The following is a 26,707-nucleotide window of genomic DNA, read 5'->3' on the forward strand; positions in this document are numbered from 1 at the left end:
TACAGTAACGAGACAGTGTGGTACTGCCATAATAGACATACAGATAAATGGAACAAAATGGAAAACCCAGAAGCAGACCCACACAAATATTATGCTCAAGAGATTTTTGACAAAGGTGTAAAGGCAATCTAATGGATGAAGGACAGCCTTTTCAACACATGGTGCTGGAGCAACTGAATATTCATTCATAAGCAAATACATGAACCTTGATCTAAATCACCAATACAAAAATTAATTCACAATGGATCATGGATTTAAATGTAAAAGATTGAGGTAAAAAATTAAGACTTTTTGAAGTAAATATAGGAGAAAATCTACGCGATGTAGGGCTAAATAGAGTTCTTAGACCAAAAGCATGATCCGCAAAAGAAAAAATGGATCAACTAGTCTTCATTAAAAAGGGAGAGAAACTGAATTCTCATGATTAAAAAAGAAAAGAATTCTCATGATTTCTTGAATCTTCAGGAAAAGCAGATACCCACAGAAGAAAAAAATTCTTCATGGCACTGACTTCTCATCAACAAAATTATATGACAGAACACAACTGAGGTATATTTGCAGAGATCTAAGAAAAAAAGATTGGGCCTCTAAAATTCTAAATCTAAGTGTGAGGAAAACAAAAACGATCTTTTCGATATGTAATAACTCAAAAAAATGCAACATTTTATCTGAAAAAAAATTACTTGCAAAGGTTCTAGACACATGAAAAATAACAAAATAACATGACTAAATTTACATAAATAAAAAGATGACAAAGAATAAATTGTCTAGATAATTACTGACAAAATGATTTTGAACTTCAATAAAATAAATTATTTTTAAATAGAAGATATGTATTTTAAAAGTTAATGTTATTATTTAAGTGGGAGGGGCTTAAGGTAATGTTAATATATGCTATTCATTCTTGTCAGAAAGAGAAACATATTTGCTAAATAATATAGCTGCTAGCAAAAAATGAGGATATAGAACTTTCAGCTTATTAAAAGAAAAATAAAGCGAAAGGGAAAAAAATAGTAAATGTGTCCAAAATATCTCAGGGATGTAGTACTATGGTTGAACATTGAGTGATGTGATTAGAAGACTTTCATTTTCACTATAAAGTATAAATATTTTTACAGTAATTATATCAGTTTTTAAAAGTATCATTAAAAGCCATCAAGTAAGCAAAACAAATATAAATTTAAAAAGTATACATCAAATCTTACTTACTTAGTTTCTCCATCTGATACACCAACAACTCTAGCTTCTTCAAGATGAGGCCAATTAACAAAGACAGACTTTCCAAGCACTGATGAAGCTATATTTTCTACACTCTTAAAGTAAAAGAAAAGTTCACTCATGTTTCAGGTCCAACAAATAAGTTTACAAAGGCAAAATTAATTAAAAGTTGGCTTGCATTTATAAAGGTCTTTAAAATCAATAAAAATCTCACTTTAAAAATTAAAACAGATATAAAATACCGTTTGCTCATTCAAGCCATTTATTTCCTACAGTTCCTGCTCTTTTCAACTTCACTCTCTAATTATTCCACTCACTTGAATTCAGTTAGTTTTCTTAATTTGTCTTCTCTAGGTTTTACCTTTACTGTTAACTACTCTTTTTCTTTCTAGGATGTTTCCCAGGATTTTTGTTTATAGAGTTTTAATTTTTTCTCCCCCTTTAATTTTAAATTTTAAAAAATATTTTATTTATTTATTTGAGGGAGAGAGCACAAGCCAGGGGAAGGGACAGGGGGAGAGGGAGAAGCCGACTCCCTGCTGAGCTGGACTCAGGGCTCAATCCCAGGACCCTGAGATCATGACCTGAGCCAAAGGCAGATGCTTAACCAACTGAGCCACCCAGGTGCCCCTTCTTTCCTTTATTTTAAAGTATATTTTTCAGTTGTTTTTACCTATCTCTCTTTAGCTTTTATTTTAGTAGGAATCTGTTAAAGTTGACAAGTTTACCTTCCCCTCTGCCAGTCGCTTCTTACTAGAGAGGCACCATGACCAACTTAAAGCACTATTCTGCAGTATAAACATTATGACACCAGGAGTCTGCCTCATTTTCTCAACAGCAATGGCGCTTGTTAGTAAAGGGCGGCCCACTGACTTGAATCCTGAATGAAATTACTTGGTGAGAAGACAATTTCAGTGAGATTAAACTGAAGAGCACTGACCTTTAACATATCACTATCCATAATAGCCAACATTACTAAAAATAATGTCTATAGAAACCTAGGTTTAGTTCTGTTGCTAACTCAATTTACGTTTCTTAATTTGTAAAATTAATGAGTTAGAATAGATGCCTTACAAAATTCAACCCAGTTGTAAAGTTCTATGATTCTATTATTCTCATAGAAACTGAGAGAGATGACAAGAATAGCAGAAATGTCTAGAAAAGGGCTATCATTCATTGCTTCATATCACATAATCAGGTAACAGAATCTAAGAAATCTGACTTCATTTCAATTTGTAGTTGGTATAAGGAAATAAGAAGCCTAGACTTACGACTAGGAATCATGGGTCCAAATTTGCATTCTACCTCTTTCAGGTACAGAATCCAGCTATACATACAGGCAAATCATTTAAATCCCACTGAGGCAGTTTTCTTTTATGAGAATAAGAAATAATATCTACCTCACAGTCTTTATTTGGTGACAAATATACACAAAAGTTTTTATGAACGGTAAAATGCTATATAAATATTCTGTATGAAATATCTTACGTAAAAATTCTAGGTTTTTTTTTTTTTAAGATTTTATTTATTTATTCATGAGAGACACAGAGAGAGAGAGAGAGGCAGAGACACAGGCAGAGGGAGAAGCAGGCTCCATGCAGGGAGCCCGATGTGGGACTTGATCCTGGGTCTCCAGGATCATGTGCTGGGCTGAGAGCAGCACTAAACTGCTAGGCCACCCAGGCTGCCCCAAAATTCTAGTTTTAAAAGGAAATACTATCATTATTATTGGTTAAACAACAAGTTCGTGGCAGCAAGTGAATTTTAAAAACAAATTTTCATTCAATTCTTTTGTTTATTTTAATTAGCAAATATTTCTTTAAAAATTACAGATGACTATTTTTAGACTTTTGCAGTAACTTTTAATTATACTTAGACATTTCTTTTTATTTATTTATTTATTTATTTATTTATTTATTTATTTATTTATGATAGTCAAAGAGAGAGAGGCAGAGACACAGGCAGAGGGAGAAGCAGGCTCCATGCACCGGGAGCCCGATGTGGGATTCGATCCCGGGTCTCCAGGATTGCGCCCTGGGCCAAAGGCAGGCGCCAAACCGCTACGCCACCCAGGGATCCCACTTAGACATTTCTTAATGTGAACATATAAAACCAAAGAATGACTATTCTTTTTTTTTTTTAAGATTTTATTTATTCATGAGAGGCACAGAGAGAGGCAGAGACATAGGCAGAGGGAGAAGCAGGCTCCACGCTGGGAACCCCACATGGGACTCAATCCCAGGTCTCCAGGATCACACCCTGGGCTAAAGGCGGCACTAAACCACTGAGTCACCCAGGCTGCCCAAGAATGACTATTCTGATAAATAACACAAGTTTCAACATTAGAACTAGGATCCCATAATTATTCTTTCCCTTCTATACATCTATTTCTTCTTTTATTCTCCCACTCTTTTAGTTTTTGAAGCAAAAGTTGTCATTTCTCAGATTAATCCTCAGATTAAGCCTAATACTAGACCTTCAATAACATGCATGAGGTCTTATTATAAATATCCCTTTCCTGTAGTGTCTTTTAAGACCTCCTGCCTCCATTAGCTCTACCTCTCTCTTTTTGCATGGATTTAGCAGTTAAACAGTTTCTTCTCTACCTACAGTTATGTTTCTAGACTTCTTTTCAAAGATAATCTTCTTAATCAAGGGCTTACTCCCTGCTACCTCTACTTTCCCTCTACCTTGTCCCCCCACTAGTCCTTAGGAGTTAGGAATGCAGTCTACTGGAATGAAATTCTCAAAGGCCAATAATGATGCCTGAAGGACAAATTCATAGATCTTGTTTTAGTTTTTATTCTTTTGGACTGTATGTAGTTTCTACTCCATGCTTCTGTGATTTATTCAACTTGGAAATCATTCTCTCTCACCTCTCTGAACACTACTGTCATTTTCACTGGTTCCTTTTCTACCCTTTATAACTATGGGTATTACTTTGTGTGAGATCTTGAACTCTGAGAGTCCATTTTCTTCAGGAAAATGAGCCGTAAGGCCTCAGCCATCACCTCCTTGCTAATTACTCATATATATCCCTATCTTCCTTCCAAGCTCTAGCTTCAGGTATTAATTGTGTATAAGCAGCCTTTCTCTACTGAGGTTTTTCATTTGAGCCATGGAACACAAAAAATAATTTGACTATTTTTACAATTCTCCCAAGGATGGTACTCAATCAGTCCCACAATAGATGTATAGAAGATAAATAATCTACTACATTCAAATGGATAACTTAGGGCGTTAGGGCTTAAATCTCTTGTGGAACTCTTGTTGAGAAAGGTTGGCAGGGCAGTGACCAGTTAAACATTCTAGCATTGCCTTAAAATTCAATCACTTCCTCAAGCCAGTGACTTTCCCACTTTAACTTCCTTATTCCAATAAACAGCAATTATTTTCTAATTAATAACTAGGCTAGATATCTCAGAATCATATTTAATATTTTCTTCCTCTTTTCATTCTCTATATTTGAACAAATGATGAAGCTTGTCAATTTTATCAGTCTTATTCATCCAAATATATTACTATTTCCAGTTTTTGTCCTTATCACCTAACACTTCTGTAACCACAACCTCTGAACTTGCAGGCTTTTCCATTTTCTTCCATTTCTCTGTAGTGCAATTTAGTCTATTATACTGCCACCAAATTAATCCTTATGGAAATATGATTTCAAAATAACAGTTATGGGGAAAAAAAAGTCCAAACTCCTTAGCCTGGTATTCAAGGTCCTCCATAATCTGGCCTCAATCTGTTTTTTCAACCTTATCTTCTACTACTTCCCAACACAAGTCCTCTGCTTCAGTCAGGTTTATCTATTCCTTCTCCTCAAATACATCACATTTATTCTAAAAAAAGAAAAAGTATTAAGAAAAATTTCAGATATACAATAAAGGTTAAGAAGAATAAGATAATGTATCACACATTTTTTTCCAGCTCATGTTATTCCTTTCACCTAGAATACCCTTCCCCTCCTTTTCTTCTCTCTGTGATGGTCTTTCTTAGCACCCAGCTCAAGCTTAGTCTCATTTATCTTGATCTTTAGCTCACATAGCTTATCACCTTTTCAAAACTCATGGAGTTCTTTTTTGCTCATTACATCACAATTGTACATTGCCTTTAAAATTTGTGTAAATGTTTCTTTATCCTTATTTACTATGAACTTTTGGAGTAACTGCATGTTATACCTCTTTGATAAACACACTGCAGCCAGAACAGTTTTATGCATAATAAGCACCTAATAAATATGTAATAAAGAAAATACTTACAAGTTCATCTGATTCTGCATTCACTAAAATTTCTAACATCATGTTTTCTCCACGACTGCTTTGCTGGAATACTTGAACCCCACTTTTCTTCAAAAAAAACTTTAAAAGAATTCAGATAATTTAATTTTAATCCTTTTTCCATAATCATGTTACATTCAATAAGGTGAAAAAATTCTGAACTAAACAGCCACTGACTTTGTGTTTGATGTGTTTCAGGGTAGGAAATCCACAGAAATACAATGCCTTCTGGTCAACCCTGGTTATTTTGTTCTTGCTTATGTCTACACGCCAAGCATCTAATGATATTATTTTATACCTAGAAAATAAATCAAGGTATTTAATTTAAAATTTATACATTAAAAGCAATCACAGTTTTTCAGTATTCTCTTGAATATTTTGCAAGAGTCATTCTTGCTTTTTTTTTTTTTCATTCTTGCTTTTAAGCAAGGGAATGATAATTTGTCTTTTGCAACAAAGAAAAAATAGAGTGGGACAACCCAGATTCACTGTTATTATTGATCTAGATGTAACTATGCCTATAGGTTACTGAACTTTTCCCCATTAACTTAAAATAAAACTATACTATTTATTAAATTTAGAAGTAAAGGAACATTCAAAACATGTTACAAGTCTCCATGTTCTAAAACTATGGAAAACCAACATCATCTAATGTCTGTTCTACCTTTCTCTGCTTTAACAGAAGGAAAAAGGATAACTGGGAGATATTCACTTTAGGTGCCATCTCAGTAGATTATTTGTAGGGAAAAAGACAGAAAAGAAAAAAACAAAACAAAACTAAGGACATTTTAATGAGGAATAGAAAGGAGACATGGGCTTGAGGATCTTTGAGGAAGAAAATACAGGAACTTTTTAATTTTTTTTCTTCTTTCTAGTTGGGTGGTTGGGAATATAAAAGGCAAAGTCATAGCACATCAAATAATTCTGGAAGCAGACACTGACAATGGAAACAAAAATTCATACATCCTCTTGGGGGGGGCAGGTAGAGATATACACTAGGGAGGAAAATAAATAAATAAACAAAAAACCAACTTTAACAGAAAACAAAGAGAGAAGCAGAATCTAACCAAAGCAGAGAACTACAAAAACAACTGTGAGAGGGAGATGCTATGGTCTTTAGCAAGTTGGATGTAAGTCATTATCAACTGACTATACCTATCATAAATTATTTGTTAATTCTTCAAATAGTACTCAAGATATTCGGATCCTCTGCCCCTACCCTCCCCACCAGGGAGAGCTCCCTGCTGTTGTTGAAAAATTACCAAATAACATTACCTTGTGCAACAACGTTCTATGGCAGGGAACTTTTCTGGCCATGGTGAGGGGTAAGTGAACTCTGTATCTCTATCATACCAGCACATTAGGCACTCACTATGTTGGTTTCTTTTCCTTTCTTCCTTTTTGAGGGAGTGGTTACATGCTTCCATGGCTTCCAATAATCGCTTCTGAATTTAAAGATTAAAGAGGTTGGTTAAAAGTATAAAAATTCTGTATTATCAACATATGCAATAGATCTTTTCCCTCAGTACACAGAACCATTATTTGTGTTCTTGAAAAACAAAAATCTTAAGTAATGGAATTCCTTTTCATTTTATTACATGAAAAACTGTTTCAAAGAGCCCCAGAATATTGCTTGTCATTACAAATTACTCTCAACCTAATATTCCAACAACAGACACTAAGTGTGAATAAGAATAGCAGAGAATCAAACTTTAAATTTGAACTTAACCACAGTTATTATAATCTATCATAACTCATAAAACATTAATCTCTTGCTTTATAAATTCTGCCATGGTATAGAAAATGTTTCTCTCTCCAAATTATCTTACATAATTCCAGTTAAAATAAAAATGGTTTAAAAAAACTTTTTTAAAGGACAAAATTATCTTGGTGTTCTTATGGAAGAATGAACGTGCAAACTGTAAAAACTGGGGACCTGTCTTACCAGATCCTAACTTTTAATAAAGCTACTACTGTAATAAACAACACTTTAATATTGACATCACAAGAAGCCCATAGACCAGAAGAATGAATAAAGAGGTCAAAACAAATCTAAATCTTTATCATACATAGTATTTCAAATATTTAAAAAATGGTGTTGTCATAACTACCTATCCAGCTACAAAAAGCACATATACTTCCCAACTTCATACCACATCTGAAAATATTTATCCAGTAATAAGATAATAAAAGTATTAGAAGAAAATCTAGGAGTATCAGTAAGTAGGAGTGATAAACTCTTATTTAAGTAAGAGTGGAAAAAAGCCTAAGAGTCTTGAGGGAAAAGACATTTTTAAATAACAGAAAATGTATATGACAGAAGATTCATCAACAAAACAAGAGACAAATGCCATGCTGGGAAAGAATATTCATAACATACAAAGAACTGACAAAAATCAAGAAAGGAAAATGGGGGAAAGGACATAAACAGGTAATTTACAGAAATTACCTGTAGGGTAATTTAAAAGAGTAAACACACACATAAAAATATACTCAAATTAGGGATTAGAGAAAAACAAATTTGAAAAATAACAAAATGGCACCCATCATCAATAGATTGGCCAAAAATAAGTGAAGCAATAATATTCAGGTCTGGAGATGCAGAGAAGTAGGCACTAAATACTGAGTGAATTAGACTAGTCTTTTTCTTTTTTATTTATTTAGTTTATTTATTTATTTTTAAAGATTTTATTTATTCATGGGAGACAGAGAGAGAGAGAGGCAGAGACACAGGCAGAGGGAGGAGCAGGCTCCATGCAGGGAGCCTGATATGGGACTTGATCCCGGGTCTCCAACATCATGCCCTGGGCTGAAGGCGACGCTAAACCACTGAGCCACCCAGGCTGCCCCTAGACTAGTCTTTTTGAAAAAGAATATTCACTAAACATAAAAATACATATTCCCATTAACCAAGCAATCCTGCTTTTAGGAGTCTATCTTAAAAAAACAAAATCTTCTATTACCTAAGATTCCATAAGCAAACAAAAAGAACACACGAATACTCAACTAGTTTATCATAGCATTATGTACACTGGCATAAAACACGAAGATTCACAAGAAGCTGCAAAATATGTACAGTGTTCTCATGTACCCTTCACCCAGCTTTCCCCAATGATAACATCTTACACAAAGCATCAGTATATTATCAAACCAGGAAACTGACATGAGTACAACACTATTAACTATAGACTTATTCAGATTTCACTGATTTTTATATGTGATGTTTTGTGTACAGTGCTATGAAATTTTTATCATATGTATAGATTCATATAGCTACCACTAAAACTGGAATACAGAACTGTTACATCATCATGAAGAAATTCCTTGTTATCCTCCCCCCCCCCGCCTTTTTTTTAAAGATTTTATTTATTTATCTGGGGGAGAGAGAAAGAGAGAGAGAGAGAAAGAGAGAATGAGCAAGGGGGAGAGGCAGAGGGAGAAGCTGACTCCACACTGAGCAGGGAGCCTGATGTGGGGCTTGATTCCAGGATCCTGGGATCATGACCTGAGCTGAAGGCAGACACACTTACCCGACTGAGCCACCCACTTGCCCCATTTGTTAACCCTTTATAATCATACCATATCCCCAACTTTAACACCTAGCAACCACTCCATGTTTTATATCACAGTAATTTTGTCATTTCAAGAATATTATATCTATGAAACAATTTAATATATAACCTTCTGAGACTTTTTCACTCACTGACTTTTTTCACTCAATTGAATTGTTTTCATCCAAGTTGTTTATATTCATAGCTCTTTATATTGCTGAGTAGTATTCTACTACACAGACATACTACAATTTGTTTATATATTCACTCAATTAAAGGGCATTTGAATTTTTTCCAGTTTGGGGTTATTACAAATAAATTGCTCTGGACATCTGTGTGCTTTGTGTGGACATAGTTTTTATTTCTCTAGGGTGAATATCTAAGAGTGTGACTGCTGGGTTGTACAGTAAATGTATGTTTAACTTATAAGAAACTGCTGAATTATTTTCCAGAGTGGCCTTATAGACTTTTAGTCCAATAATTATCTATGCCATTTTTCAAAATATTTGGAAAAAAGTAGCAAAATCTGGAAAAGATTATAGAATAAAACAGATAATATTATATCATAATTTCTTGATTCTAAGATGATATTGATTCTATAAGTCAGTACAATAAAATTAATAACAATTTTTCAGGAATAAACAATAAATTGAATTTCCATAATTACTGTTTACTGATAATGGCATTTATTTACATCCTATTTTCTTCTCCAATCTCACATTCAAAGTTTGAGTCTAATTCTTCTTTAAGACACAAAAAGTTTTTAAAAATATATGTATATATATTAGGGCTCCTGGGTGGCTCGGTCAGTTAAGCGTCCAACTCTTGATGTTTGCTCAGGGTTGGGATTTCGAAATTGTTATGGATCAGTGATTGTGCAACTGCATCCTGCTCTTTTTTGATAGGAGCTGCTTATTGAGGTTATCCTGTCATGGTCTCTCCATCATAAAATTGGGAATGTTGGGAGTGTTGATAATTTGTTTTTTTAAATTCACAGGTCTTTGAGTCAGGGGAGCTGTCCTTGAGGAGCTGCATTTGTGGAGGTTAATTCACATCTAGACTCAATTTAAAGATAAAATTCTAGACTTTGAGCCTGATGTATAACGAGATGAAACTTTTGGGAGAGGTTAGTGTGTTTTGTATTTGGAGATGGAATATAAATTTTAGCCAAAGAGGGCACACTGTAGTAGATGGTTTGCAAAGATAGCCATAATAATTCCTTCTACATCCATATGTAAGTTCCTTTAAATGTAAGAAAATGGTCTATTTCCCTACTCCTTAAATCCAGTTGATCTTACAACTTGCTTTATTCAAAATAATGTAGTAAAAGTGATACTATGCAAATTCCAAAGCTCAAGAGACCTTGTACCTTCTGTTCTCACCTTCCTGGAACCCAAGATCACTGTGAGAACAGCCCTGAGTTAGCCTCCTGGAGGGTGAGTGATCATCACATAGAGGGCTCTGACTACAATTAAGACCAACCATCGGGGCAGCCCCGGTGGCGCAGCGGTTCAGTGCCACCTGCAGCCCAGGGCGTGATCCTGGAGACCCTGGATCGAGTCCCGCGTCGGGCTCTCTGTATGATGCCTGCTTCTCCCTCTGCCTGTGTCTCTGCCTCTCTCTCTCTGTCTCTATGAATAAATAAATAAAATCTTTAAAAAAAAAAAAAGACCAACCATTGATCATATCAGTGAGATTATCTCAGACAACCAACTCCACTGGAGAGCAAGGTTAAGAATAAAGGCAAAGGTGAGAGTATGCATGCCAAGCAGCTCAAATCTGCTGGTAAATTCTTTCTAGTACCAGTTACTGTAGTAATTCTTCATGAGGTACAAATGGGTCCTATCAATCTCTCAGTTCGGAAAACTCTATCATCTATTCCTATTTAGTAATTTCCACCACCATATACTTTGACTGACTATCCTGTAACAGGAATTTTTCTTTCCACATCTTATGTACCTACTTTGAGATAACTTTTTGTGTAGATTCTGAGCTTTCGTTTCCAAAAAATATAGAAGAATATGGTAATTTTGCCAGTTACAAGTTTCATTTCAGTGGTAATATGATAATGAAATTTTGCTGAAGACGTTTAAAATCTCACTGAGGTGTCCAACCTTAAGTTAAAATTCAATCACAATGAACTAAAGTGATAATTGGATAAACAACTATCTCAATGGAACTAAGTTTGTATGCATGCAGACTATAATGATTATGTCACAACATAATCCTGTCTGGCGGGGCTATATGTTTCGTATATAACGAACATTCTTGTTTAAAAATTAATAAGAAATGGGTAGGAAATATCAGAAAGGGAGACAGAACATAGAGACTCCTAACTCTGGGAAACGAATTAGGGGTGGTGGAATGGGAGGAGGGCGGCGGGTGGGGTGAATGGGTGATGGGCACTGAGTGAGGGGGCACTTGACAGGATGAGCACTGGGTGTTATTCTGTATGTTAGCAAATTGAACACCAATAAAAAATAAATTTATTATTAAAAAAATAAAATAAAAATTAATAAGAGGTGAATAAACAACACTTGTTTCCTCTACTTCATAATTATGTCAGATTTTTTTTTTTTTGAGAGGGCACTTTTTTTGAGGCATAATTTACATTCCGAGCTTTTGGTTCCATTGATTTTTCTCTATTGTTTGTTCATTTTCTATGGATTTCTGTTCCTATCATTATTTCCTTCATTCTGCTTAGTTTGGGTTTAATTTCTCTTGCTTTTTTTTAGCTTCTTGTAGGAAGCTTAGATAATTTATTGTAAACCTTTTTCTTGTTCAGTATAAACAAGTAGAAACTTAAGCATCCCTTGAAGCACTGCTTTAGCATTATCACACAGATTATGTTGTATTTTTATTATCATTTAGATAACAATATTTTTGAATTTCCCTTTTAAGTTTTTTTCTCCTTTCAATTCTGACAGCTTTTGCTTTTCATATTTGAAGCTCTATTATAAGGTACATATACATTATGATTTTTATGTCTTCTGATGAAATGACTTGACGTTTTTTTTTTAAGTAATCTGTTTCCAATATGGGGCTCGAAATCACAACCCAAAGATCAAGAGTTGCAAGCTCTACGGACTGAGTCAGCCAGGTGTTCCAAACTGACTCGAGTTTTTAATTAATATGAAATATTCCACTTGATCACTAGTAATACTCCTTGTCTTGAAGTCTATTTTGTCTAATATTAGTAAAACCACTCTAGCTTTCTTATAATTAGCATATCTATAAAGTTTTGATGCACAAAATGAAGAGAATAGTTAAACCTCATTAATAAAATATAAATGGTGATTAAAACCCATTGCTCATTCATTAACTTATGTGAAACCTCTGATTCAGAATATATGTGTATAGGGGCGCCTGGGTGGCTCAGTGGTTGAGCATCTGCCTGTGGCTCAGGTCATGATCCCAAGGTCCTGGGACTGAGTCCTGCATTAGGCTTGCTGCAGGAGCCTGCTTCTCCCTCTGCGTATTTCTCTGCTTCTCTCTTTTGTCTCTCATGAATAAATAAAATCTTTTTTTAAAAAAAAGAATACATGTGTACAAATAAAAAGATATTCAACATCACTCATCATCAGAGAAATACAAATCAAATTACAATGAAGGGTGCCTGGGTGGCTCTACAGTGGCTACAAATTGGCTACAAAATGGCTATAACTACAATGGCTAAAATTGCTGGCAAGGATGTGGAGACAGGGGAATACTCTTGGACACTGTTGGTGAGAATGCAAATTGATGCAGCCATTCTGGAAAAAAGTATGAAGTTAAAAATAGAACTACCCTATGACCTAGTAGTAACTACATTTAGGTATTTACCTAAAGGATATAATATTAATTCAAAGGGATAAATGCACTCCAATGTTTATAGCAGCATTATCAACACTAGCCAAACTAAGCGCCCAAATGTTCATCAGCTGATGAATGGATAAAGAATATGTGGTGTATATATATAAATATATATATATGGGTGTGTGTGTATATATATATATGGGTGTATATATATATATGGTATATATATGTGTGTGTATGTATATATTTATATATATATGGGTGTGTGTGTGTATATATATGGTATATGTATGTTATATACAATATATGCACATATGTGTGTATATATGGTTTGTGTGTGTGTATGCACACACACACACACAGTGGAATACTACTCGGGCATTAAAAAAAACAATGAAATCTTGCCATTGCAATGATGTGGATGGAGGTAGAGCATTACACTGAATAAGTAAGTGAGAGAAAGAAAAATACCATATGGTTTCACTCATATATGGACTTTAAGAAACAAGTGAACATAGGGGGAAAAAAAGAGGCAAACCAAGAAAAAGACTCTTAACTACAGAGAACAAACTGATGGTTACTGGGAAGAAGGTGGGCAGGGTGTCAGATTAAACAGGTGATGAAGATTAAGGAGGACAAGTGTTGTGATGAGCATTGGGTATCATAAGCAATGAATCACTAAATTCTACACCTGTAACTAATATCACACTAAATGTTAACTAACTGGAATATAAATAAAAACTTGGAAGAAAAAAAGAATATATGTGTGTATATGACCATTTCATGTACTGACCTCATCAATAAAAGGTATTAGTACCACAGCTTCCCATTCCTGTTGTTTCCCATTTAGGTCAGTTTTAAAATCAGGTGGATAATATTCTATAATTGGTGAGTCTTCACTGGTCATCAAGTGCTATGGAAAGATAAAAGAGTAATAGAAATATAAGAACTAACATCAATATAACTTTCTGTTAATATATTTACAATATTTACTTTTGTTACAGTTTAAAATTCCTAAGTAAAATTAAATTTTTACATCTTAGAAATGTTGCAATATCCTGGCTATATTTTGATTTTCAACTATGAGACTTCTAATTTCACTGCTACTCATCACTTTCCCATTGCAGTAATCAAATTATGTAGCAAAACCATCTGAATTTCACCTCTGAATTTCAACATTGCCATTTTTTTTATCGTCTTATCACTCTATAAAGTCCACTTATATTCTGTTCTCAGACTTCATTTCACAGGCCTCTAAGAGTCCTCCATTTTAACCTTAAAAGGCAGTACTTTTGTGTCCTAATCAATTGATTTTGTTAAGTAATATAAGAACTGTATCTAAGATAAGTTAAAAAAGAAAAAAATCCTAGAATCAAGAATCTCTTCACCACTAATAGCAAAGATGAAAGGTCCAATAAGATACGTTTTTTATTATAGATTTTATAACAGAGATAGATGAAGAAAACATAAGGATGTTTTCTAGGAAATAATATGAAAGATTATGGTATAACATTTTTTTAAAGAAATAAAAGTGTATTTCTCAGGGTAATACTAAAAATATTTAATACCCAGTATGGCATGGGCACAGAATAATTAAACGGATGTTGCTGTCCCTTGCATGATTAAACTGGTCAGGAGTTGTTAAGTTATCAATCCTTACTGTATCTGAAAGTTGGAGGAAAAAGCATCAAAGAAACTCAAGAGGAAACGGAGGCCAGAGGGCCAAGATTAAATAAGTTTTAGAAGAAAGAAGAATGGGGACACGCTTGGGTGGCTCAGGGGTTAGGCATCTGCCTTTGGCTAAGGGTGTGATCCCGGGGACCCGGGATCAAGTCCCACATCAGGCTCCTTGTGGGGACCCTGCTTCTTCCTCTGTCTGTATCTCTGCCTCTCTCTCTCTCTCTCTCTCTCTCTTATGAATAAATAAATAAAATCTTAAAAAAAAAAAAGGAGCCTGACACTGTTCAAACAGCAAAGGTATGTGTGTGTATACTCTAATTCTTGGGACAAGACCACAGAATTAGAAGAAATAAATGAAATTTGCCTTCAGAATCAGCTTAGTAGGCCTAGTTTAACTTTGGTGACACAATCATCCCTGAAATATCTTCCTCCTGTTATGCAAAATATCTTAACCAGAGACAAGCTTTTCATTCTACAGTTTGATAAAAGAAATGCTTAAAACCTAAATATTAATTGAAATAATACGTTTGTTGAGATGAATGACTCAGAAGGACACCCCTATTCTAATAGGGAGAAGGTAAAAAAACAGAATGAATCCAAAACTGTTTGAACAAAGTAAATGGCTTCAGATTTTACCTATCACAGTTCACTTTCATCAGTGTAGAGACACTTAAAAATGTGCTTAAAGGTGCTGAAAAGAAAGAAGCTATGCTCTGAATGACTTTTGGAGTTTGTTTGCATTTTTAAAACAAAGCTAACTTCATTTTAAACCACTTTTAAATCACAGGGTTACTTCTCAAATAACTTCTGTGAGAAATACTAAATTTGACACTGAAAATAAATATTATTTAGCCATTAAAGTAATTTGGGTATTACATTTCTAGGCTTAAATGAGGAGCTCCTAAGTATCAAAAAGGACATAAAAACATTTAATTTTAAAACCTACCTGGTAGCATGTAGGAAGTAAATTTTTGCTAGCTGCTGGAAGTACAGCAAGAAGCTGTTCAAATGGCTTAAAAGGTTTTCCTAGCTCAAAATGGATTTTGAGTGTACTGATGTTGCGGATATCAGATAGGAAAGGTGCATAATGGTAGGGATAATACCTATAAAACAAAACTGAGTTTTAAACAGTTGGCAACTTTATGAAACAGGTCAGTATTAAATATACACTTTTCCTTATTTAACAACACAGCAATAACTTTAAAGAAAACAATCACTCATAATTCTACCACTTAATTTAAGAGATCAGCAGTGCTAGCATATTTAGATAATATGATAGCAACTGTTGTACTTCCTTAACTTTTAAAGTATAAGTTCACATTTCCAAAACTGTGATGTATATGTAATTGAAGAATATACATACACACATAGATGTATATATATATAAAATGTATGTGTGTATATATGTATGTATTTTACATAAAATATATGTTTATATATACATATTATAAATATGTATAAACATATATATACATATATAATAACATAAATAAACATATATATATAATACAATGGTTCTTTTAACTTCCAAGATACTGAGAGTAAATCTTCCAATCAATAGCTTCTTAGAATGAAGTAATGAGGTAGTCAGAAGACCTTTAGTTAGCACACATAAGCTGGAGCCTCTCTCAAGAGGACAGAGAGAAGAGTGAGTTCGAGTTCATATGGCTGTTACTAGTCAGCTCTAAGAAATTTTATATCTCTGATTTGGTATATATATTACTGTATTTGTGATAAGATTAAACCATTTATCAATGATACACGTTATGTTTGTTTTTAATGCTCCATCTTTAACTATAGGTATACTTATTTTTTACAAAGCTTTAAACATACAATTTTTAAAATTCTTCAGTGTTTTTAATGTTTGACTAAAGATGCTAAAAAATAATTTTTCCCCACAATTATGACATACTTCAAAAGAATGAGAAAGTTTAGGAGGTAGGATGGCATTTAGAATGGAAAATGTATATAGGCTTTGAAATCAGTCTTAGATTCATTCTTGAGTGTATAACTTTAGAAAGATTACTTTCTAGGGTGCCTGGGTGGTTCAGCTGGTTATGTGTCTGACTCTTGATTTTGGCTCAGGTTATGATCTCAGGGTTGAAAGATCGAGCCCTGTGTTGGGCTCCATTCTGGGCATGGAGTATACTTAAGATTTTCTCTCTCCTTCTCCCTCTACCCCTCCATCCCATTCTCTCTGTCTCAAAACAATAACAAAAACAAAGAAGGAAAGAAAGAAAGAAGTATTACTTTCTAAAGTAATAAAGATAACTGAGCCTTATCTATAAAAGTCAGACAATACTTACTTTATAGTGGTGAGGATTATATGAGAACATGCTTTTCAAGTGCCTGGCCTTAATGCATGATACATAATAAGAATAGTTTACACTCACCCTATTAAGAAATGGCAAATCAAGGATTTTTGTTATTAGAATGCTCTTCAGAGATGCCCTGAGAATTAGGTTAGTTATTACAGAGATTTTTAAAAAGATTATTCTTAAGTGAAATCAATTGATATAATTTGCACTGATTTGTTTTATTGTATGGTGCTTTAAAAGAAAGTCTAAGCAAAGGAGCTATCAAAACAAAACAAAAAAAAATGATCTCATCACTTAAAAAGTCTCTACTTTTCCCTGCATCATTTTTTGGTTTCTCATTTTTCTGTTTTGGTGGGTGGTTTGGAAATATAGATGGAACTTGCTGGAATAGGAAAAATGAGAGAAATGGAAAATTATTACTATTTCTACGAAAAGCAAATAATTCCTTTCTTTTTTTTTTCACCCCTCCCAGTCTAACATTCAATTACTCCTTCTTTAATTACTCTTAATAGAAAAATATTTTCAAACACACAATAATGTAGCAAAGAATATAATGAACAACCTTATGTAACCATCACTCAGCCCCAATTATTATTGAGACTTTGTCACAGTCATTCATCATGATAAAGAATTTTAAATCCTTAACTTTCACTATTGACCATCTGCTAGGGCTGGAAGAGTCTTTGTTACACAAAGGTCTTTAAAAAATATTTTCATATAAGAAAAGATTACCTATATTTCATTTACATTTGGCTGTATATATCTTTTTAAAAATGCCACCATAAATAGAAATAAAGAGAAAAGAGAATCCCAAAAGAGATTATAGAACGAACCATCATTAAAAAAAAAAAAAATCAAAACTTTAATTTTGTTTGTATTCCTCACCAGCTCCAGGACTGAACTCCATGATAGTAATAGTGCAAAATCCACTGTATTGCCTGAACATAACATGCAGCTTGATCAGCCAGAAAGTCGCTGGAAATAGAATATTTTTATTATAATGTTAATTTTTGAAGACAGGCCAAGTTGTCTTTAGAGCATGATATTTACACACTCTGCCTCTTATGTTTTATATAATCAATGAATAAGCTAAAATTTATAATCATGAAAATTCCAAAATATTATTTAAAACAAAATTCCATCCTGTCATATTAAAGGTTTGTCTTATAGTTTTATTACATCAACTATCAGAATACTTAAATCTACTGTGCGTATTTATTCAGTCAATATACTATGCCTGTGATTTAAAGTTTGAGGATTTGGCCAACAAAGCTTTCTGTAGAGTGGTACTACCACTTTCCTAAGTAGTCAGAGTGTAATGGAAGACAGGAATCGGAAACTTTATCTGGAAGGATGCCTGAGAGAATCACAGGAGAAATCAGGAAGATCATAGAATCTGGTTGTTTGTTTTAAGAATCTGGTTATTGCAGCTAGAACATGCTTTGAAAGATTAGAAGGACAATATTCCTTCTAATCCTTTGTCAAAGATCACTATTTAAGGTAAAATACATCTATAAACACACACACACACACACACACACACACACACACACACACACGAGACTTGGGCTAAAGCCAAAAAGTAGTCATAAACCTGTTAGTATCTGTTACTAAAATTCAGGTAGAGATGGCATTTAGAAATTTCATATCTCAATATTTCTGGGAGGTATACTTTTGAAAATGAAACAATTTTTCATTAATTTTTTTCTCATTATTGAAAAATCTAGAAAATGAGGAAAAGCATTTTTATCACCTTACAGCAATCACTATTACATTTTGATAGGTTTCTTTTCAGACTTTTTTCATGCCCAAGTTGTTTTTTTATGTTTAATATTAACGAGAGTATACAGTATACGTGATTTTGTGTCCTGCTTTTGAAATTTGTTCTTAATAATATACTGTAAGTATCTTTCCAAATTGTTATGAACTTTTTATAAGTACCAGTTTAGTAGTTCTACGGATTCTGAAGACAGTGTTATGGTAAGATGGTTACTATGAAAAAGAAGTGGACATGATTGTAAGGACATGTAGATCATTTCTAATTTTGTACTGTTATAAAAAAACTTTTTAATAAACATCTTTGTGTATAAGGATCTTCTGTGTTTAAGTTTATATTTTTAAGATAGATTAATGATTAGAATTACTGAGTCAAAGGGATAAATATTTTAAAGACTTTTGGATACGTACTTTCCAAAATAATGTTACCAATTTATATTTCCACCAATAATTTGGGAAGAATATTACCATTCCTTCTAGGCCAATACTGAATATTACAATTTTAAGAGATTTACTTATTTGCCAGGCAAGCAAATGGTATCACGTTTTCATAAATCCACATATTTTAATATATAAGAGGGAAGGGAAACAGATTTATTAGCTATCAAATTAAGCATTTAGTGCCAATAACAGATATTACAGCTCTATATAACTGTAATCAAGGAAATAAAAAGTCTAGGGAATAAAGGATCAAAAGCATAACTATTTCAAATATTTTGTTTCTCAAGTCTCAAAAGTCTTACATGCTAATGATACTTGACAAAGCTTCAAATGAGCTGGTGAATTGTACTAGAATTCCTACACCTCTAGTTCTTGGAAGTCAGTCAGTATGAATACAGACTGGGAATACTATGTTTAGACTAGACTAGAAGGCAGTCTGAGAATACATAAGCAATATCTGAAGGCTTCGGTCTATCTCTGGGCAGACTCTAGAAAAGATCTAATATTTAGTGCTTTATTATATCAAAAAAAGGTAAAAATTATAGTATAGAAAATATCTAAGTATAATATTTAAGCATGTGAAAGGGTACATAGCATTCCATGAAATTCTTATATCACTTATAGAGAAGCAGCCTCATCTAGTGGTTAAGAATATTAACTGGGGGTGTCTAGCTGGCTCAGGCAGTAGAGCATGTCACTCTTGATCTTAAGGTCATGAGTGTGAGTCCCATGTTAGGTGTAGAGATTACTTAAAAAAATATATATAAAAAAAAAAAAAGAGAAAGTATTAACTCTGAAGTCAGATTGCCTATGTTCAATTCTGGTTCTGCCACGCATTGACTATGTCACCTTGGACAAGTCACTTGAATCCTTGGGGCACCTGGCTGGCTCAGTTGGTAGAGCACATGGCTCTTGATCTCAGGGTTGTAAGTTCAGGCCCTAGGTTGTGTGTAGAGATTACTTAAAAATAACATCTTAAAAAAAAAAAAATCTACTTTAAAAAAAAAGCCTCTCGATTCCTTAATTTCTTCTATTATAAAATAATAATAATTTACTTATCTTAAAGAATTGTGAGAATTAAATTAGTCAATATTTTTAAAATGCTTAGAATAGCACTTAGCACTTGATAAACATTTTATAAGATTTTGTTAATTAAATAAAATACAAACTTAAGTAGTTCATACTGTGGGCTGCAGTTTAAAAGTATGAAAGCTACCATTCTAGAGGTCAAGTTCTTAAGGAACTTTTGGACTAGATATGAACCTGAGGCTTAGCCAGGTAGCCTTTAGGATAAGTTTGATGTGAGTCCAGAAAATGGAAAACAAACAAAAAAAAACTAACCATTTTCTATTTGCCAACTTTTTATCACAGGAATCTAACACATCTGTTAACATTACCTTCTTCAAAACCATAGCAGTTGAAAGGCTGACATTATGATAAATAAAATCTAATTTTTTAGGGGAATCCCTGAGTCGCTCAGTGATTTAGCGCCTGCCTTTGGCCCAGGGCGTAGTCCTGGAGTCCCCGGATGGAGTCCTGCATCGGGCTATCTGCATGGAGCTTGCTTCTCCCTCGGCCTGTGTCTCTGCTCTCTCTCTCTCTCTGTGTGTCTCTCATGAATAAATAAATAAAATCTTAAAAAAAAAAATCTAACTTTTTAGATTTAAAAATCAGATTTAAATCTAATTTTAGGGGATCCCTGGGTGGCTCAGCACTTTAGTGCCTGCCTTCGGCCCAGGGTGTGGTCCTGGAGTCCCAGAATCCAGTCCCACATCGGGCTCCCTGCATGGAGCCTGCTTCTCCCTCTGCCTGTGTCTCTGCCTCTCTCTCTCTCTGTGTGTCTCTCATGAATAAATAAATAAAATCTTAAAAAAAAAAAAATCTAATTTTAGATTTAAATCTAAAAAATCTAATTTTTTCTATTTTAAAGTAAAAGCAGAATGCCTGGGTAGCTCAGCAGTTAAGCGTCTGTCTTCGGCTCAGGGCATGATCCTGGAGTCCCAGAATGGAGTCCCACATCAGTCTCCCTTCATGGAGCCTGCTTCTCCCTCTGCCTATGTCTCTGCCTCTCTCTGTCTCTCATGAATAAATAAATAAAATCTTTAAAAATAAAAAAGTTAAAGCATAGGTTAAAAACGTACTCAGATACTACATCAACTCCCATCTTCGTCATGTAGTATGTTCTTTTATATTGTCTAAACTCAGTTTCAAATAGGTCATCATCTTCAGTCTCATCTTCTAAATTATCTGGAAAAAAGGTCAGAAAGTAGCTGACAATTACAAATATTTTGTTTTTCCACCTATCTCTTTGATAAATACATATCAAAGCAGATGCTTATAAACTAACATAGAAATCTGTTCCATCTAATATCATTAAATCAGTGCTTACTAAGGAAAGATACAATGACTATTCTGTCAAAAAAATAACACAATGAATAGAGTTTGTACTCACCCTTAGAAGTTACCACTTCTTCTCCATTTTTGTCTAAAGCAGCCCAACATATGGCATTTTCCTGGCCCTACAAAAATTATAAATCAATATAAAGTTAATGCAAAGATACATTTCAAAGTAAGACATTGAACTGGGATATTTAAAAAATACTACAAAGGACTGAATGATCCTTAAGTGACAACACTGTAAAAGTTCATTCAAAAAATAATCCTCAAATACTGTATAAATGTTTTCGGTTTTGCATCACTTGTTTTCTAAATCTTTATTATGCAGAACTTAACATTTAGGCTGCTCTAAAATATGTAATAGGTAATTCTCATCTATTGTGTTAATATAATCTATTTGTTCATGATTGAATCCAAAGGTTACAAATATTACATGTTTTCTATTCTTCTAAATTTTTCTCTCATGCAACGCATTTGCTTTTCTATATTTATCCCATCTCATCACATTCTTTATATCCTGCCCATCTGCTTTTCCTCCCTTGTGATCTCAACTTTTCTTTCCTCTATTTCCTGATTGCCTATCTATCGACAGTGACTTAGTTCTTCCTACTCCCTTATCCCCATTTCCCTTTGTTCATCCAAACTAGGGTCTTTGCTAACTTCCTGTGCTTCAGCTCTTCCTCTAGTTTCTCTCATTTTGCCAGTATCTCTAACAGTAACTACATATGCCTGAAGACTTGTGAAGCTTAAGGACTGGGCTAAGACGGGTGAAGCCAGGGATTACTGATGTGTAAGTTTTGTGAGTAAAGTATAGATTCCTAAAAAGTTGCTGAGCCTGTTTCTATAAGAGAAAAAACAAAGAAGAATGTAGACGGACTGCTCCTTAGTTTCACTGAGAAAAACTAATCAATTAGAAGGACTACCCTAATGAAAATCAGCATAAATGCCCTTCATGGAGCAAGAGTTACTAGCTTTTAATCTAAAAAGAACCAGTATAGCAAGGAGAGTACAGAAAACTCCTCAATTTTATCTGAACCCAGTAATTACAAATAAGCTGAGGAAAATTTCAGAAAAGGTCTATTTCCCAAGTTAACACATACAAGACATTCTTTAGAGCTCATTAGTGATGTTTCGTAGGGTACTAGCATATTCTGATTCTACTATTTATTTACTGAGCACCTAGCATTTATTAGCTAGTGTGCTATTACTTACTCTTAAACTAGCCTATTGCTGTATTTCATAAATGACTTTATATATAAATTATTATTTTTTAAATATTTTATTTATTTATGGGAGACAGACAGAGAGAGAGAGAGAGAGAGAGAGAGAGAGGCAGAGACACAGGCAGAGGGAAAAACAGGCTCCATGCAGGGAGCCCGACATGGAACTTGATCCTGGACTCCAGGATCATGCCCTGGGCTGAAGGCAGCACCAAACCACTGAGCCACCCGGGCTGCCTTATATAAATTATTTCTGAAGAAAAACCACAGGTCTAATTGCTATCTCAATATTAAATGTTACAAGTAGCCATATTTTACAAAAGATAATTAATTTTCTAGGTTCTTATATTTAGAAGATTTTCTACACTTATTAATAGGATGAAAACACAATGCTTTTCTTCTAGGATAAAAATAAGCTGATTTTTAAAAATCAGCTTTAAGTAACAGGATCTAACAGAGAAGAAACAAAAACATTTTTTTCAAATGTTCAATAGAAGGAAATAAGAAATGAAAATGAAATGAGGCAACTCCAAAAATCACAAGAGGGAAAATGAGGAACAAGGAATATCAGTTTCACTTTACAGCTAGAAAAATGAAAGAACACCTAAAAAAATGGACACCTTTGACTTCTTCTTTTCCTTGTAGTTCTTGGCTTCTTCTGCTGCTACACCTGCTGCTTCATTGAGGTACTTGTTACCAACTTTGCTTTCAAACCACTTTAGGTCCACAAAAACTTCACTGAAGTGTTCCCGATCAAACTGTACAAAAATATTTAAATTCATTAAAAAATAATTTAAGTATGTCTGGAAGAATAGAAACCAAACTTTTAACAGTTGCTACTTCTAGGGCATAAGAAATCAAAGACTGTTACTCTCTTATGGGGACCTCATCTACTATGCTGAAAATTAAAAATAAAAAGCAAATAAAAATAAAAGTAATTTAGATGAAATTATACAGAATGATCAGTTGATGTAAAAGTACCAAAACTTTTTCTTCTGATATAATTGGTTTCTGCCCATTGATAGCTACCCTGGGACAAGAAAATAAAAATATCTAGTTACTTACGTCTGATAGTTTCACAAGGTATTTCTCAAATCGAGGTAAGTTGAGATGCCCACTTTCATTAATATAACCTAAAAGGAACAAAATCTAAATTTGTACTAAAAGCTGACACTATTTTTTCTAAACAGTTCTACAAAATTCTTTTTACAAAATACTGAATGTTGGCACTCTAATAATCAAGAAAAAACAATCAGTGTTGGGCTTTATAATTGGCTCTAGTTTCTATGAACTTGATGTTACTATAATACAAAACATGTAAGAATTAAAGCAAAATAAAAATTCCAGGTTCATATAACAATCCTCTCACATTTCTAACATGTGATAACAATTAATTAAATATGTTCTACAATCTATCCAGATTATTCATTTGATATATTAACTTTTAGGTGAACTAATGCACTGCTATTCTGCCGTTTGTTTTGTTCAGTACTCACTACTATTTATCAATTTCTCATTTTAATTGAAAAATCTTTCCCTTATATTAAATATTCTGATTACCGATCCATTCAGAAAAATGAACTTCTATGTTTTAAAATGAAAGGAGCTAAGGGAAACCAACAACTTCTGCTGGCTTTCTTAAACAATAAAAGGCAGAGATTAGTTAGATACCAATAAACGAAGCTGCTTAACTCTTGTCATTTTCTTTGCTTGCAAACCACTGAAAATTACAACCCTCGAGCTTGGTGCCTTTGAACAAAAGAAATTTCCAATTCTTTTCCTACTGTAGTTGTGCATGCAATAATCTAATAAACGGAGTGAAATTTTTAGGGTTAACTGAGTACTAAATTAAAGTAGCATCCAATGAATATTAAACTTTTCTTACCACCAAGTTCTGGCAGGATGGTAATATATGTTCCATAAAGAAGAGGCAGTGCATCATGATTAATATGTAAATGAGGTAGATGAGGGATAAAATCATTGCCAACAAGAAATCCCATCAAAATCCAATCATCTATTATCCTTTCAATATCATATTTAAAAGTGATCTTGGCCTATAGCAAAACGGAGAAAAAAAACCAAATCATATGGAAATTCCTGCTAACACATCTTTGGTCCACAGCTATATTAATACTTACTTTCAATTCTGAAAACTCATAGTCAATATACTCTCTCATTAAAGACAAGTGTAGGAGGTGAAATGTGGTTTCTTCTGGTGCGCATACCCTGTAATCAGTCAGATTATCAACATAGAGTTAATTACATTTTTAAGGTTCAAGCTTAAAAATGCAGCAAAGATTAAAATAAAACTTATCATTAGCAGATAATTAATTCTTGTAATCCAGGTATGTAATTTATATGAAAGCTGCAGGGTAGTGTAAAGACAAAAGTATAATTATAATAGATGTAACAACATAAAGTTCAAAATAATTGGTCTGCATTACGCTTTCTGTGGAAAAATTCTCAGAATTAGGAAAGCCTAAATAAAATATAACAGATATAAGAAACCAGTGGGATCTGGCCCATTTAAGGTTGGCTGCCAGCAGAAAGCATACTCATAGATAAGTGAGTATATATACTTTTCCACCTACTGCAGTACAGTCTTAGGATTCAATGGTGAGGCACCATCACTTCTTTCCTCTTATCTTTCCATGGCATGGTTTAGGGGTCTATATTCCTAGCTATTAACCAATACTCCAAGTTTAACCAGAAGTAAGAATATAAATTGACAACAGCATTTTAAAGGAATTATATACCATGAACAAGTGGATTTAGCCCAGGAATACAAGGATGGCTCAACATGAGAAAATAAATCAATGCAATAGATGACATTAATAAACAAAGGAAAAACACCATATAATCAACTAGCAAAGAAAATATTTGTCAAATTCAATACCCTTCCATGATAAAAGTACTCAGCGCCGCCTTAATATGAAAAAGGGAATTTATGAAAAACCCACATCTAATATATTGATGGTGGAAGGCTGATGGCTTCCCTCCTAAGGTCAGGAATAAAAACAAAGATACCCATTTTTACTATAGCTATTCAATATTGTACTTGAAGTCCTAGCCAGGGTAATTAGGCAAGCAAAGAAATAAGAGGCATACAAATTGAAAAAAACAAAACAAAAAACAAAAACAAAAAACCCCCCAAAACTATCTCTATTTACAGATGCCATGATTCCATATACAGAAAGTCCCATAGAATCCACAAAAAGCTACTAGAGCCAAAAACTGAATTCAGTATAACTGCAGGATGCAAGATCAACACACAAAAATCAGCTGTGTTTCTATATACCACCAACAAATAATCCAAAAAAGAAATTATCCCATTCAGAATACCATCCAAAAGAATAAAACACAGGAATAAACTTGACCAAGGAGGCAAAAGAAAAGAAAAAACAAGAGGCAAAAAACCAAAGAGGCAAAAAAACAAACTTATAGATGCAGAGAACAGACAGATCATTCCCAAAGGTCGGGGAGTGACGGTTTGGGCAAAATGGGTGAAGGTGGCCAAAAGGTGCAAACTTTCCATTATAAGATAAGTAAGTCCTGGAGATATAATTAAGGCACAGCATGGTGACTACATTAAAAAAAATTTTTTAGGGGCGCCTAAGTGGCTCAGTGGTTGAGTGTCTGCCTTTGGCTCAGAGCATGATCCCAGGATCCAGGATCAAGTCCCACATCGGGCTCCTTGCAAGGAGCCTGCTTCTCCCTCTGCCTATGTCTCTGCCTCTCTCTCCGTGTGTCTTTCATGAATAAATAAACTCTTTAAAAAAAAATTTTTTTTAAATAAAAGGAAAAACAAGTAAGAAAAAAAAAAGCTGGCAAAAAATATATACACTAAAACTATAAAATGCTGCTGAAAAAAATTAAAATAGACATAATAAATGGAAAATATCCTATATTAATGAATTGGGAGACTTATTATCAATCTGTAAATAGTATCCAATAGAATCTACAGATTCAGTGCCATCCCCTATCAAAATTCCAGTGATGTTTTCTACAAAAACAAAAAATCCATCCTAAAA

The 26,707-nt window shown here is 33.7% G+C and overlaps 1 protein-coding gene across 4 annotated transcripts in view; it reads right to left on the bottom strand.

Annotated features, from left to right (window-relative positions):
* XRN1 (5'-3' exoribonuclease 1) overlaps positions 1 to 26,707 on the bottom strand; it is a 101,298-nt gene that overhangs the window by 56,629 nt on the left and 17,962 nt on the right. For all 4 annotated transcript variants that reach the window (XR_011995294.1, XM_026018523.2, XM_026018522.2 and 1 more), the window contains exons 7-19: positions 24,815 to 24,902; positions 24,562 to 24,730; positions 23,742 to 23,809; positions 23,297 to 23,434; positions 21,512 to 21,578; positions 21,201 to 21,306; positions 17,728 to 17,817; positions 15,471 to 15,627; positions 13,638 to 13,757; positions 6,774 to 6,943; positions 5,676 to 5,796; positions 5,481 to 5,579; positions 1,210 to 1,313 (exon numbers count right to left, since the gene is read on the bottom strand). Coding sequence is in view for 3 of the 4 variants with exons in the window: in XM_026018523.2 (XP_025874308.1) it covers positions 1,210 to 1,313; positions 5,481 to 5,579; positions 5,676 to 5,796; positions 6,774 to 6,943; positions 13,638 to 13,757; positions 15,471 to 15,627; positions 17,728 to 17,817; positions 21,201 to 21,306; positions 21,512 to 21,578; positions 23,297 to 23,434; positions 23,742 to 23,809; positions 24,562 to 24,730; positions 24,815 to 24,902 (1,497 nt within the window). In the remaining variant the exon portion in view is untranslated. The remainder of the gene's footprint in view (positions 1 to 1,209; positions 1,314 to 5,480; positions 5,580 to 5,675; positions 5,797 to 6,773; positions 6,944 to 13,637; positions 13,758 to 15,470; positions 15,628 to 17,727; positions 17,818 to 21,200; positions 21,307 to 21,511; positions 21,579 to 23,296; positions 23,435 to 23,741; positions 23,810 to 24,561; positions 24,731 to 24,814; positions 24,903 to 26,707) is intronic.

The sequence above is a fragment of the Vulpes vulpes genome, chromosome 11, assembly GCF_048418805.1.
Source record: "Vulpes vulpes isolate BD-2025 chromosome 11, VulVul3, whole genome shotgun sequence".
NCBI lineage: Eukaryota > Metazoa > Chordata > Mammalia > Carnivora > Canidae > Vulpes > Vulpes vulpes.